Source organism: Symphodus melops (assembly GCF_947650265.1).
Source record: "Symphodus melops genome assembly, chromosome: 17".
NCBI lineage: Eukaryota > Metazoa > Chordata > Actinopteri > Labriformes > Labridae > Symphodus > Symphodus melops.
In genome coordinates this window covers 11,053,253-11,066,417 of record NC_136707.1, presented here as the reverse complement: position 1 = coordinate 11,066,417, position 13,165 = coordinate 11,053,253, and the positions used below count along the sequence as shown (strand labels likewise).

At 38.8% G+C, this 13,165-nt stretch overlaps 1 protein-coding gene across 7 annotated transcripts in view; it reads right to left on the bottom strand.

The window, feature by feature from the left end:
* The window catches only part of caskin1 (CASK interacting protein 1), an 88,756-nt gene that overhangs the window by 37,068 nt on the left and 38,523 nt on the right, over positions 1 to 13,165 (bottom strand). For all 7 annotated transcript variants that reach the window (XM_079365517.1, XM_079365518.1, XM_079365519.1 and 4 more), the window contains exon 2: positions 8,086 to 8,137. In XM_079365517.1, the coding sequence (XP_079221643.1) occupies positions 8,086 to 8,137 (52 nt within the window). The remainder of the gene's footprint in view (positions 1 to 8,085; positions 8,138 to 13,165) is intronic.

Sequence of the window (13,165 nt, the reverse complement as noted above, 5' to 3'; positions counted from 1 at the left end):
AGCGTTGGGAATTTGTCCTCATTTTTAAATATGACTCACCTTTCAGCCACAACTATACAAGGTGACTGTGTAAGGATTGTTATACCTTTGCACAGTACCATAGCCTGTTCTCCAGCTCCCAGCTACAAAAGAGACATTGCTGACAGAGTGCTTTATTTCTGCTCATTTAGACAGGAGCACAGAACCATCACTTAATGTCTGAACTGACATTCAGTCATTCATCTCAGTGAAACTTGTTTTTAGAATCCTTTTTCTGCCTCAGCTTTTGGTTGATGAGAAATATATTACATTAAAAGACATAAACATATAATCTCTATCTATGTCATGGACCATGGTGTATTTCCATCGTATATTGTACCTGTCAGTGGATTCCATTTGAGTTCTTTCTGACTGTAAGGATTAGTACCAACAGAACTATCCTCCATTTTTTTTTTATCACAAAATTAAAAACAACTTGTAAAATTGAGGCTCATTAGGCTCAACCACAGGGTGTAAGGTAAAGCTTGAGTATTGTTCCCTAATCATTACAAGTATAATACTTTTAATACTAATTATTGGATACCACAACATCAAAAGGGAACTTCAAACCAAGAGGTGATTATAGGCCACAAACCTAAACTTAACCCTAACCCTAAGGCTAAAGAGACATACCCACCTATCACCCTGCTTTCGTACCCGCAGCCAGCTGTGTCATGATCATAGTTGTTCATATGAACGATGCATGTTACGAGAGGGAACTACGCCTAAAAGGGAACCCCAGAGAGCTCAGGCCGTATGCATGGCATGTAAACTACAGACAAGGAATTCCTATTATGTTCATTCTGAGATCACAGAAGAAAAAGCAACAGCAGTGCCAATGTATGTGGAGTGTAAGGTGCACCGAACACAACGTGTTCATCTCCCTGTGTCCATTTATTCAGCAGGTGTCCACATCAGTTTCTTACCTGTTGCAAGCATTTTTTGACAGAAATGTTTGTCACTGAGCAGTGGCAGTGAGAAACTGTCTGCCACCACTGTTGTCCCTGCTGCTGTGTTGACCCTGTCACATCTCCTCTGCATGGCTTTAATGTACAAGGATGTACAGCACAGCCATCATGAACGCGGGGAGGCATGGTTACAAGCATGCATATCTCAGACCTAACCCTACACATCATTACAACTCTGCTGGTTTCTGCATCTACAGCATGCCGCGCCGACTTTTCTCTTAAGGTGCAATGATGCTGTAAGACATTAGAATCACAGGACTTGACAGTGGCACGTTGAACACTCTTATCACAACAAACAGACAGAGGAGTGTTCTCACAGTGTGTGTTTCGTAACCCACTTCTGCGTTTCAGCAATCTTTTTCCCCTTACGTTCCCTCTAGGGTTAAACAGGGATATGGTTACACAAAGCTGCACCAGGTTTAGCATTTCTGTGTGTGAGAGTGTGTGTTTGTGTGTGTGTGTGTGTGTGTGTGTGCAGCCCTGCAGAGTGTGGCAGGGGGATGCATGTATGGCTGAGGGGGAGGGGAAGGGAAGCCCTCAATCTTGCCAAGTAGTAAAAGCTACCATACAATATTTATGCCTCCTTCTCCTCTTCCCTTCTCTTCTCTTGCTTCTTTTCTTCCTCTATTCTTCCTTCAGATTTTCTCTCTTACACACTTCACCTCTCTCTTCAGCCTTTGACAATTTAACTTCTCCCCTCTGTGGCTCCATCATCTTACTACTGCTGTTTTTTTTTCTCTCAAGTCGTCTCTTTCCTCTTGATGCCTCCAACTCTCTCTCTCCTCTCTCTTCCCGTTTATTAGTCAGTCAGTCACTCTTCATCAACCCGTGAAAGTATTCCTCTCACTCCACGAAAAGAGGTGTGTTAGTCCAAGATGCCCTTTTTCAGGGCAGATGTTTATGAAGATCATTCCAAAGTCTGATGTAATTCTTTACTAACTCATTTCCACTTCCTGATTATGTATAGATAGAATCTGAAGGTAATGACACAATCTGGGTTGTTAGAAGGGTTTTTATCAGCAGTCAATCAATCAATCAATCAATCTTTATTTATATAGCGTCAATTCACAACAGGCGTTATCTCAAGACACTTTACAAAAAGCAGGTAAAGGACCTTACTTATGGCTATATTACAAGAGCCCAGCTTAATCCGTCATAGCATATTCTCTTTGGTCACCAGCTCCCGCGTCCTCCAAATGGACAATTTCTATGTCAATATGATTTTTCTTTTTTCAGATTCAGATTACATAATTTACATAAGCAAAACTACATTTCTGTTGGGCAGTGGGCCCATCAGAGAATAAACCTTTATAGAGGCAAATAAGGTGGTGAACAAACACATCTGGAATGACCTACACAAACACAACAATGGACATCATGTTCCTCACACCTTCACACAGTCAGAGTATTATTAGCTGCTAGCATTTTAGCTGGCTTCATTTGTCTATATACAGGAAAAATTAAAAGAGGCACAACACACAGGACGTAATTCAATCCCAGGATGTATTGGTAATCTAAAACGATTCAGCTTAATGCAGATGTCTTCATTCACGTGGAGCTAATAATACCCTCTTAGATGTTGCTTCTCATAGTCAATACATTTTTCGCATCTTATGTTGCTAGTCAGAGTATGAACAATGGCAACTTAAAGAAGAAGTGGCTTGTTTTTCATTACATTAGCACGATTAACGAGGGCTGAGAAATTTATCGCAACTGACATTCAGAATCTCTTACCAATGTAATCCAATCCAATGTAGCCCAGGTCGGTTGTTTTGATTATTTTCAGGGCATAGTCACGTGACGACTCGTCCGATCCACAACATTGAAGAAATGTCAGTCCATTGGACACATTTTGTCTTTAGAAAAGGCGACTGAAGAACTGTTTGCGAGGAATGCTGGTTATTTATTTTCTATTTTAAAACTAAAATGTGTCATTTTTATTTCAAGTGACACTTCGATTTCTGTTCGAAACACTCAATAAATAACCAGAAAATAGTCATCAGATGTGAACTCTTTCATTAGAAAAAGCTTTAACAATGGAGCGCATTTACAGTTATGTTAGTGAACTGTGCCCCCCTCCCCTCCCCCCCAACAAAAAAAATCATAGTAATGAGAAAACATCAACAAGATGGTTAGCATTTGGTCATTTTAAAGCAGATAAGCACCAATCCCTGGATTTCTTTGGAGAAAGTTTTGACGTTTTAGAAATCTGTAATCGTAACAATCATAATTGTATTATGATTATTATTATAGAGTGTGCTTAAAATACAAAGCTACAATTGGAAGCTAGATTAGCTTCGGTTAGTATAGGAAATTATTATTATTAAGTTATTATAATAGGTAAATTTGTTTATGATTTGTAGTTATACATTGAAGTTTTGAGTAATTATACATCATTGCTTCAAACTAGCGCTGTGTATACAAACCAAAAAAACATCAACCACAAGACTTTTTGAGATTTACACCAATGAAGGTGAAGGGTGCTTTGAGGTCCCGTGAGAGCATGAGTTCATGAAATAACCTCCACTTACAAAAACATCTTTCATCACACTGCTTCGATCTAATGCATCTTCATTTCAGAATCCAAACTCTGTTTCATATCCTGCTTTTTCAATCCCTCTGACCAGCTGCTTCTGTTTACATAGCTGTGCTGCTCATCTCGGCCTCCTCTTGTGATGCTTTTAAATTCAGCACGACTTTCTCCTACGCTCCTCTCACTCGGGTTTATATACCTTATATGTGTTATATTTGTCTATACCTGACTAGCTTGATCACCCCTGCCGCTTTTTTCATCTTAAAAATGTGTCTCCTCAGCTATGTATCGAATTGTTTTTTTACCCATTTTCAAAAATGAGAAATGTTGATGCCTCCCATGGCCTTCCCAAATCATACTGCTCCAACAATCACACAACGGACAGGGATGAAAAGAAGACAAAATCATTCGCTCTCATCCTCCCATCTGCTGGTGTGTGCGTCGAGTACAGGTTCTTGTTCTCCTGGCTCATGTATCATGTTGTTCTGTCTCTGTTCTTTAGAGTCTGTCACTCTGCTTCGGAGTGTGTGTCCCATGGTGTTAACTGTCCATAAAACACAGACTCCATAACATCTGACTGGGAGTTATGTGTTTGATGTCTTTCTGACAGGATGTGATGTCTCTGTTGCTCCTTTCCAAACATGGAATCAGTGTTAAAATGCCCTGGAGAAGTGCTAATGGAAACAAGAACTCATTTAACAACTGCTGAACAACCTATTTCAGGACAACGATCTTTCACGTTCTAGGAGCTCAAGGCCAAATTGTCAGAAAACCGAGGTATGTGTTAAGATGACTCAAATGTTAAAAGGCATCTCATAAATACATTTACCCTCTAGGGTTAAAAGGAAAGGTTATTTTGATAGTCTCATTATTTCCTCTTCAGCTTCTTAAGGCACACTGAGAACAGAAACCAGCAAACCGACAACATAAATTATCCTTTTGCCCACAGACTATTGCTAAATTGTTATAATGCTTTGCTATACATTTGTAGTTCATGCTGTTTTGGGCTGCAACTTTGTGCTAAAATGAATGACATATGCCAAGTTGCTAGTAGAGGGTTAAACAGCCAATATTCAAAAGTTGTAAATGATGTTAGCAGTCCAACTCAACACTGTATTTATCAATCAATAAATGAATCAATTTGTGTTCACACAGCGCATTATGACAGCAAAAGTTAGACAATCTTAACAGCTTTACAAATGTATGTGTCTCAGTTGTTTATGTCAATAACCATTTTAACGATGTTCCATTGTTTGTTAAATCATTTGGACCAGACAGTAACTTTATGAAATGAAAGCTTGCTGACCTGTACCACCCGTACACAATATTACACCATATGTGTGGTGTAAGTGTTTCCTCACTTTAAGAGGCACACCCAAGTTGCAAATGGTCCACATACGAAGTAACAATATAAACAAGGAGAAGAAGAAGGGAAAACACTTACTCAAAATAAAACTTGTGTAAACGAGGGCCAGCCTCCAGCAAATCAGACGAGTTTCACAATGTGACAACAGCATCGCATGTATGCCTTTACAAGCAGGTGTACCTTTTTTGACTGTATATAAAAAAGGATATCTCCATCTCTTTCTGTTGTATGCAAATCAAATCGCAAAGCCAAAATATCCCCTCTTCATAACAGGTATATAAAGTGTGCTGGTGATATTATTTGCTGCAAGAATTGAGTTGTAGTCTCTGCTTGGGATTGCTTTCCAATCCCATTTCACTAAACATAATACATAACTAACAGTTAGAATGGCAGAAGGGGGGGCTCTACTATTTATTCATAATTAGGGACGTAATTGATCAAACTACAAACAACAGCGTCATGGTTTGTCAGTAAGTTTTAAGGCTCGCCTCAGCACCAGTTCTTCGAAAGTTGTGAGGTTAATCAAAAGTTTGTCAGTCGTTTACACGATGGATGGGCATCCGAAACAGCCCTTCAAAAAAAAACAATGGGTGACATCACTGAGACTTTGTCTACGTTTACACACAGTCCATGGCAAACACAGCAAACAGAATCCATATTGTTTAAGGTATTTCCAAACATCACTTGGAAAGAACTCAACATGACCGAAGCTGTTTTAAATGCTCCTCGTGTCCCGAACATTTTTGTTCATTTGACACTCTCTGTACAGTCCTCACAGTACATGACAATCTGCAGTGTAAAAACATAGTGTAGAAATGCAAATTCTTACAACCATGAGTCATGCCAGCTGCAGTCCCTGGAAGAACCAGTTAATTGAGCTAAAAGACTGCAAACTGAGCTGAATAAAGATAAAGATCAAAAGTAATCCTCACAGCACTGCTTTGCCACTCTAAGTGAAACTGAACAGTGTAATCTAATTAGTGTGTTTACTGTTACTGCCTCTTTGCCCCTTAATTCCTCCCACAGTATTAAGTGCCCGATGCTAATGTGTATGTGTGCGCTCATCTGTTGCACGGATAAGTTATAAATAAAGTTTATGATGGAAACGCATGGATCGAGGGGCATTTTACTTTCTAATGAGCACACAGTACTAATGAGTCTGCACACGCACATTCATTTTAGATTCTTTGAGTTATTTTGGCAATCCCTTTGAAGACTCTTAATGAACTAGCTGGGTAAATAAGCTGCTGATTGGCATGTTTCACGAGAGATTTTGCACATCTTCAACGTGTGAGTGTGTGTGCTCATGTGTTAGTTAGCATGTCTTAAGTGCTGTCAATCAGCTGATGTTTTAAAAGCCTACATCAGTATTTAGATGATGAGAAGATAATTAAAAAACGTCCTCTATCGGTCCAATTATTTTGTTGCATGTACACTGCCTAAGCTAATATAAGAGGTGAGGATGGTATGTGTACTGTAATAATGTAATAATGTAGCAGAAAAAAAGAACATAATGGGAGCTATATTACATGTGACTTCAAGTATCTTACATGAGACTGGATATATGACAACGAAAAAAAACCTTTGAGTGTATTGTTTCAAGGTGATTCCCCATTGAGGCTTGTTAGTGCATTACAGAAGAGTTTCACAGTATATGTGTGTTTGGGCATGAAGAAAGATTTGACGATAGATAAAAAACATTTTTATAAGAAGCAGCCTCATATGTTTACCAGCGCCACATTTCTCACATCGAGACAAACAGCATGGTGCCAAACAGAGGAAGCAGTTCATGTGCTTATTTGTGGAAGCACATAGAATCAACCCAAAACATTAAGATAATCTTGACATATACGACATTTTACTTCACTCTTCTGTCCTTATCTTTGATATAATAGATTTGTTTGTTACAGATTTAGTTTAAACCAGCTCTTTTACAAAGTGTCCTCAGATAACCTCTGTATGGAAGCCCCAGAAGGACATTTTCTAACTCAGTTATCCTCAACAAGTACATTCTGGTTGTTGTCTCTCGATCTTGAATTATCCTGTGATCCTGGGCTAACATCGCCGCTTTCCCACGATAGTGAGTTGATTTGAATCCTTTCCTCAAGCTCCCGACAACGACAACTTGTAATCATGGCGAAAACCAGTGTTAAATGGAGACAAAGAAAATAAATAAGTCCAGATCACACAAAAAAACACAACCACAAATTACACGTTGATGCAGACATGCAGCGTAACATAAAATGGGTGGATGCATGTCCTTTTCGGTCTTCTCTGACTGGAATCAAAATAGATTGTAAAGCCATGAAGTATCTATTACAGCGTTAAAGATTAGTGCTGAATTATACTTGTAAATGCCTGTAACAATGAAGGCAACACATCATCAAGCTTAGAGTGGACACTGGAACAGCAGGAACTCTCCAAGGGAAGGGAGATTAGGAAACTTTTGATTAACTCATAAATATGTAAACTTCTCCGACTACTTTTCTTCACCAGGAGGAAGCAGGGACTCTTTTGATGCAGGCTGATATGAATCCCTTAATACTTGTTTCAAAACAAACGAAAGGCTGAACATTCGAGAGAAGGTCAGGCAGTTTATACCAGTAATGTCTCAAAGCTCTCCTCTTGATCTGTGCATATCTCTGCACCACTCATTTATTAAATATGACTTAACCATCTGACTCAGGAACCAAAGAATGGAGTCCTACTGTACGTAGAAGCATCTCTATCAGCCCTCAAAATGTTTGACATAGCAGAGAACACTTTGTCTGTGTCTCTAAATGCTTTCTGTCAGACTGTAGACCGCAGATCTCCATCGGATGTTAAGTTTATTAATGTTTCACTTGTTTGAAGCATTAACTCACAAACATGTAATTTCACAGGCGTGTATGACTGTGCACAAGCTAGGCTTTTAATGACGTTAATACTCTCTTTAGCACACACGTAAACACGCCATTCCAGTCTGAACTTGAGCTGAGCGCTATTAGGGTTAATCCTTCATCTTTTAATACTATAGAGAAATGAGTAAAACTACCAGTTTTTTACATGAATGGGACCAGAGGAGGAACAGGAGGGGACTGTGGGAGAGGATGGATGATCAAAAGGGAAGAGGAGGAGGACGAGGTAGGGAAGTGAGAGATAATGTGGGAGGGAATTAAGAGAGCAAGGGTTAACAAAGGATTAAGGAAAAGGTAACTCACCCATCTGTATCCTGGAAGTTGACATTCACTTTTTTTGCAGAACCAAGGAGCTCTGAAACAAGACCAAAAAAAAGGAATTTTAACCTGTGGATGCATTTGGAGTTCATCATCGTTCATTCAAAATGTTCAATTCCAACAGAATGACAGAGTTGGAAAATGTAACTGAAATGTGAAGCTGTCACTTATTATGAGTCACAGTGTCGTCACATTTCCTGGCCTGTGGTTTACAGTTATTATCTCGAGTTCAGGCCCCTGTGGGGATAATATCCGCCTGTCATTCAGACTATTTACCTCATTCAGAGGCATGTTACTGTGAGTGCTTTGTGCATGGAGTGATGTAATAGGAACCCGAAAGTTCTATTTGAATGTTTTCATTAAGACCTGATGAGTCTATCGTCGTCTTTCCAGCATCTTTGCTAAGTTAAGCTCACTTTTGTAATCTTCATTCACTGACATGCTAGAATGAATATTCTATTTCATTTATATATTTTTAATTCATGTTCTTTAGTCACTTTCAGATGAGAGAATGAAGTGTTTGTGTTTCAAGAGTTGCAATGTTGTGGAGAACCCTCCAGAGTCGAGTGTGAGTGTGTGAGGATGGATCAGGTTTCTTCGGCTCTCCTGTTATCCAAAGTCACAGGTGAGGAAACAACCAATGACGATGCAGAACTGTGCACAGCCAACAGGAATCTGTACTCTCTCTTGCTAATTTTCTACTTTCTCTTTTTGACTCTCCCCTCATGCATGCTCAGTGTGCATTGCACACACAGAAAGACACACACACACACACACACACACACACACACACACACACACACACATACACAGACACACACACACACACACATTCCCTCTAGGGTGCAGGAAACAGGACAGTCCCTCTTTTGTGTAGGAGACAGCTCCCAGCGCCACTGAGAGAGGAACATTGATTTCCTAATAAGCTATTTCTGGATGTTAAATGCCGGGATTCACTCGCTCTCTTCCCTCCCTCTCTTTCCCTCTCTGTCTCACACACGCACACAAACACACACATATACATCAACATACATCGGGAGATTTACATTATCGATTGTGTGAGGCAAAATAGAACCTGCATCAATAATAATGCATCGATATAAAGTTGTGGTCACTTAGGAGTAGGGATGGCATTTTTTGGGTGTCTCAAAGTTCAATCTCATTTTGATTCTCGAGGTTTACGATTCGATTCAAAACGATCCATGGATTCAAAATGTATTTATCAGTTATTCAGGATCTACTCCATTCATCTTTGAGACTGGCTGAATTTGGCATTCTCCTGAGTTGAAGAGCTAGCTTTAGCACTTACCAGGGAGTGAATGATTAGTTGGAAAGAAAAAAAAAGAAGAAGTTGTGAATGGATTTGAAATCTTAGAAGAGAAGAATCTCAATTTTTACATACATTTCCCATTTCCCACCTCTACTTGGGAATGCGCAATAATATCAGTAAATGTGAGTTGTTGTTTTTTTAAGTAAGAAGGAGGAATTAAGACAGAATAAATAAAAATCTAAAACTGCCAACTGCCAATCTAAAATCACTTATGAGCTTCATACAATGACTGGAACAAACCCACTCACACACACCCACACAGACTTTATCCACAGTCTTCCGCATCTGTTAAACAGACGTCCAGGTTGACCTTTAACTCCAGGATGTCATGTCAACTGACCAGCACCGATCCCTGGTTTTATGCAAAGAAATTTAATGTGTGAGGAATATAAACAGCTGGGTGGCCTTGCTTAGAAGTAATTTGGTTAAACCCAAAGAATGATCTTTTACTTAAATTAACCAATATAAATAAGTAATGATAATTTGATAAATAATATGAAAGTGCAACAGTTGCCAAACTTAGCTGTGTTTGGCTACTGTTACATGTCCAAAAATGTCATTTTGAAAAACAAACAATGATATCAATCATTGCATTTTAAGGAAGGTCTATCCAGATGTTGCAAATCAGTTTTGGGATTTATTTCAAAGTTGTACCCTCATGCTCATGTTTGGATGCTTTTGGAAACACTGACCATGCTGCTGCTGTTTGAAACAAATGGATTGAGAGTGTGTTGTCCTGACAGACCTTTGAAACTTTCCATCCACAGCATCTGCTTTGCATTAGATAAACCAACCTTGAATTGCACTTTGTCCTAACTTCATCCCTGATGAGTTGTCTGTAAATGTTGCTAATACTTTTTTTAGCTGTAGCTAGGAACTAATAAAGCTAACATTAGCTCTATGAGGCTCATTGTAAACCCTGTTTCCCACAGATTTGATATCTTTCTTGTTGGCTTGTATATAAATGCTTATCCACTGGAAATGGTATTCACCTTGAAGGCATTGATGGTGTCTGTTGACACAAATTGAGAAACCCCAACCTGTTTATGTACAAATACTCACAAGCACAAAAACCCTATAAAACACTGAAACACACACGCACAAACAGTGCTGTACACCTATTAAGAAAAGTGAGTGATAAATACTTCTGATCAAAGTTTTTGCTTTTGCACCAGTGTTTTCATGCCTTTGTTTGAGACTGTTGCTCAGGATGCTGGAATGCAACATTAGTACACAGTTGTAACTAAATGTGAAACCATGGAAACCAGGCAGCTTAAAAAGCCCACATTCCTATAAAAACACTTGACACCCACCTATCTGCAGTCCCACTGGGCTAACTAACACACAGCTACTGTGGCCACTGATAGATACATGTCCAAACAAAATATGACATACACAATTCAATGCACATATTTAAAGAACAGACATTTAAATTACACATGAAACATCTGCTTGTGTAGCCTCATACATAGCTTTTATATTGTGATCACTGGGCTGGCTGTTGGCCTGTTGGAGTCACTGCCAGAGCATCTGACAGAGCCAAGAGGTATTTTCTTGTGTTCTCCCAGTATAGAACTGCCATCAATAGAAACAGTTGTAATCCTGGAAAAAACTGACATTGCAATTTCCTCAATATCGTTTTTTCTGCAATACAGAACAGGCGACTGTATAGAAGGTCTGCACAAAGGTTTCCTTTGGTATTAAACAGTATATCAATAGAAACACGTTTGTGTTTCAACTGGCATCACATCGCAATGGTTAAACAATATATTGCTTAGGCCCAAAAAAAAATGTAGGCTACTACAGTATTATCATTTCCAGTATACAGTCATTCAACTTATTGGTGTTTTTAGAAAGTTTTATAGCAGTCTAAAAATAAACCTTACTGCAGAAATTCTTAAATTAAATGCTGGAGGCGAGTTAACTTGCACAGAAATGTGCTTTTCCAAATGTTTCTCCCTTTGGGTGTTTAGGAGGTTGTTCCCTGCATAAAGCTTCATTAGATTACAAACTAAACAAACTATGAAAAGCATTCAATACATTTGTATTAACAAAATTCTGTAAACGCTCGCTGTTGGGTTGAGTAAAGTACACACAATAATAAATTAATATGACAGTGTTCATAATATGACAGTACGACAGAGTCTCATCAGCTAATGACGCAAATGTGGGTATTAGACATGTTTTAGAAGCAGTTCAACCACCCAATGCAGGGTAAGAGTTTTTTTACAGAGGGTGCTATGGTAAACCTGATTTTTTTGTCTTGTACAGTATCACCAATAAATATCACTCCGTCACCAAAAAAGAAGCAGAAAAAACAGCTTGTAAACATGGAACTGCTAGGAGGTGCAAGCCAGGGTGCAAATGTGAGACTAACGTTCGATCTCTTTTCTCTGCTCGGACGCAGTTTTAGTTAAAGTAATCTTCAATGATGTATAAGTAATAGGGATGTTGGGAATGTTCTTTCAAGCGGCTCACTTGCTTGTAATGCCTAACCCTTCTAACATTATAGTCTTAATCACTGCAGTACAAATGACAAACATAGAGGCATATCAGGCTACATGTGCTTTTTAATTCTGAAAAGAGCATGATAGGAAAACATAGAGCTAGTTAAAGTCTAGTAAACACTGATTTGCAAAAAAAAAAAAGTCTTGTAAAGGAATAGTCTGTGAATGCAAAGCCTTTGGAGGTTGTAATTTTTGGTAAATATATTTTTTAAGGAATGTCTGAAGCTAAAGCGAATGTCATAAGAAAGTAAGGTATTTGTCATTGTCCCAAAGTGTATAACCAATTGAAATTTAACCTAAACACTACAAATATCAGTGGATAGCGAAAGATACTGGAACTCAGGGTAGTCTTTCCTCTGTGTTCATATAGCAGGACAGCAGGAGTGGCATGAAAAAATAAAAAAAATGCTGCTAGCACGGCCAAATACATCACCGATGTCCAGAAACACTAAAATCATCTGTTGAGAGAAGTGATGTTTCTAGGTGGAGTTTTTATAAGTTTTCATTTAAAAATGACTTGCAACTTTTATGAATGAGGTTTTTATGCCATCATTGGTAACAGTTCCTCTTCTGATTTAAAAAAAAAATAATAATAATCTGACATTTTAGAGTGTGTTTCTCTGTGTGAGTGTGCAGGTCTTAGGTAAACTGATCTCCCATCCCAAAGCTGCGTTAACGCCACAGTCCACTTTGGACTGCCTTTGATGTCCGTCCTGATGTGCTATTGATTGCTTACTCTTAACACGCCCTAGTAAAGGTCAGATCAGGAGAGCTAAAAGGCACGGTGAGTTATAAATTGTGCATGAGCAAGTGTGCTTGTAAGAAAAGGTAAATACCAAATGTAGTGACTAAATGTTTGGGGGGTTTTCCAGGTTATTTGCAGTCCAATGCTTTTTTGTTTTCTTACCTGTGACAAAAAATGGCATAATTGTATTCTCATGGGAAAGGAAAAGGAATCAGTGTCCCTTCTTTTTTTTTTTAAATGCTCTGCCGTTATATAATATCTTTCCCTGGGAAGACTGAGCCTGTTCAACTTTCATAAATGAGGAAGCCCTCTTTTAGAAAGAAATAGAAAGAAAGGGAAGTAAAAAGCAACTAAGATTCGTAGCCCCCTTAGCTTCTATCCTTAGCTCTTGGCCTTTCTTTTTTTCTCCAAATATCTTTTCCCTCCCTCCCTCTCCTTACTCTCTGCCTGGCAGCGGAGATGGAAAACACTGCGCTGGACTCT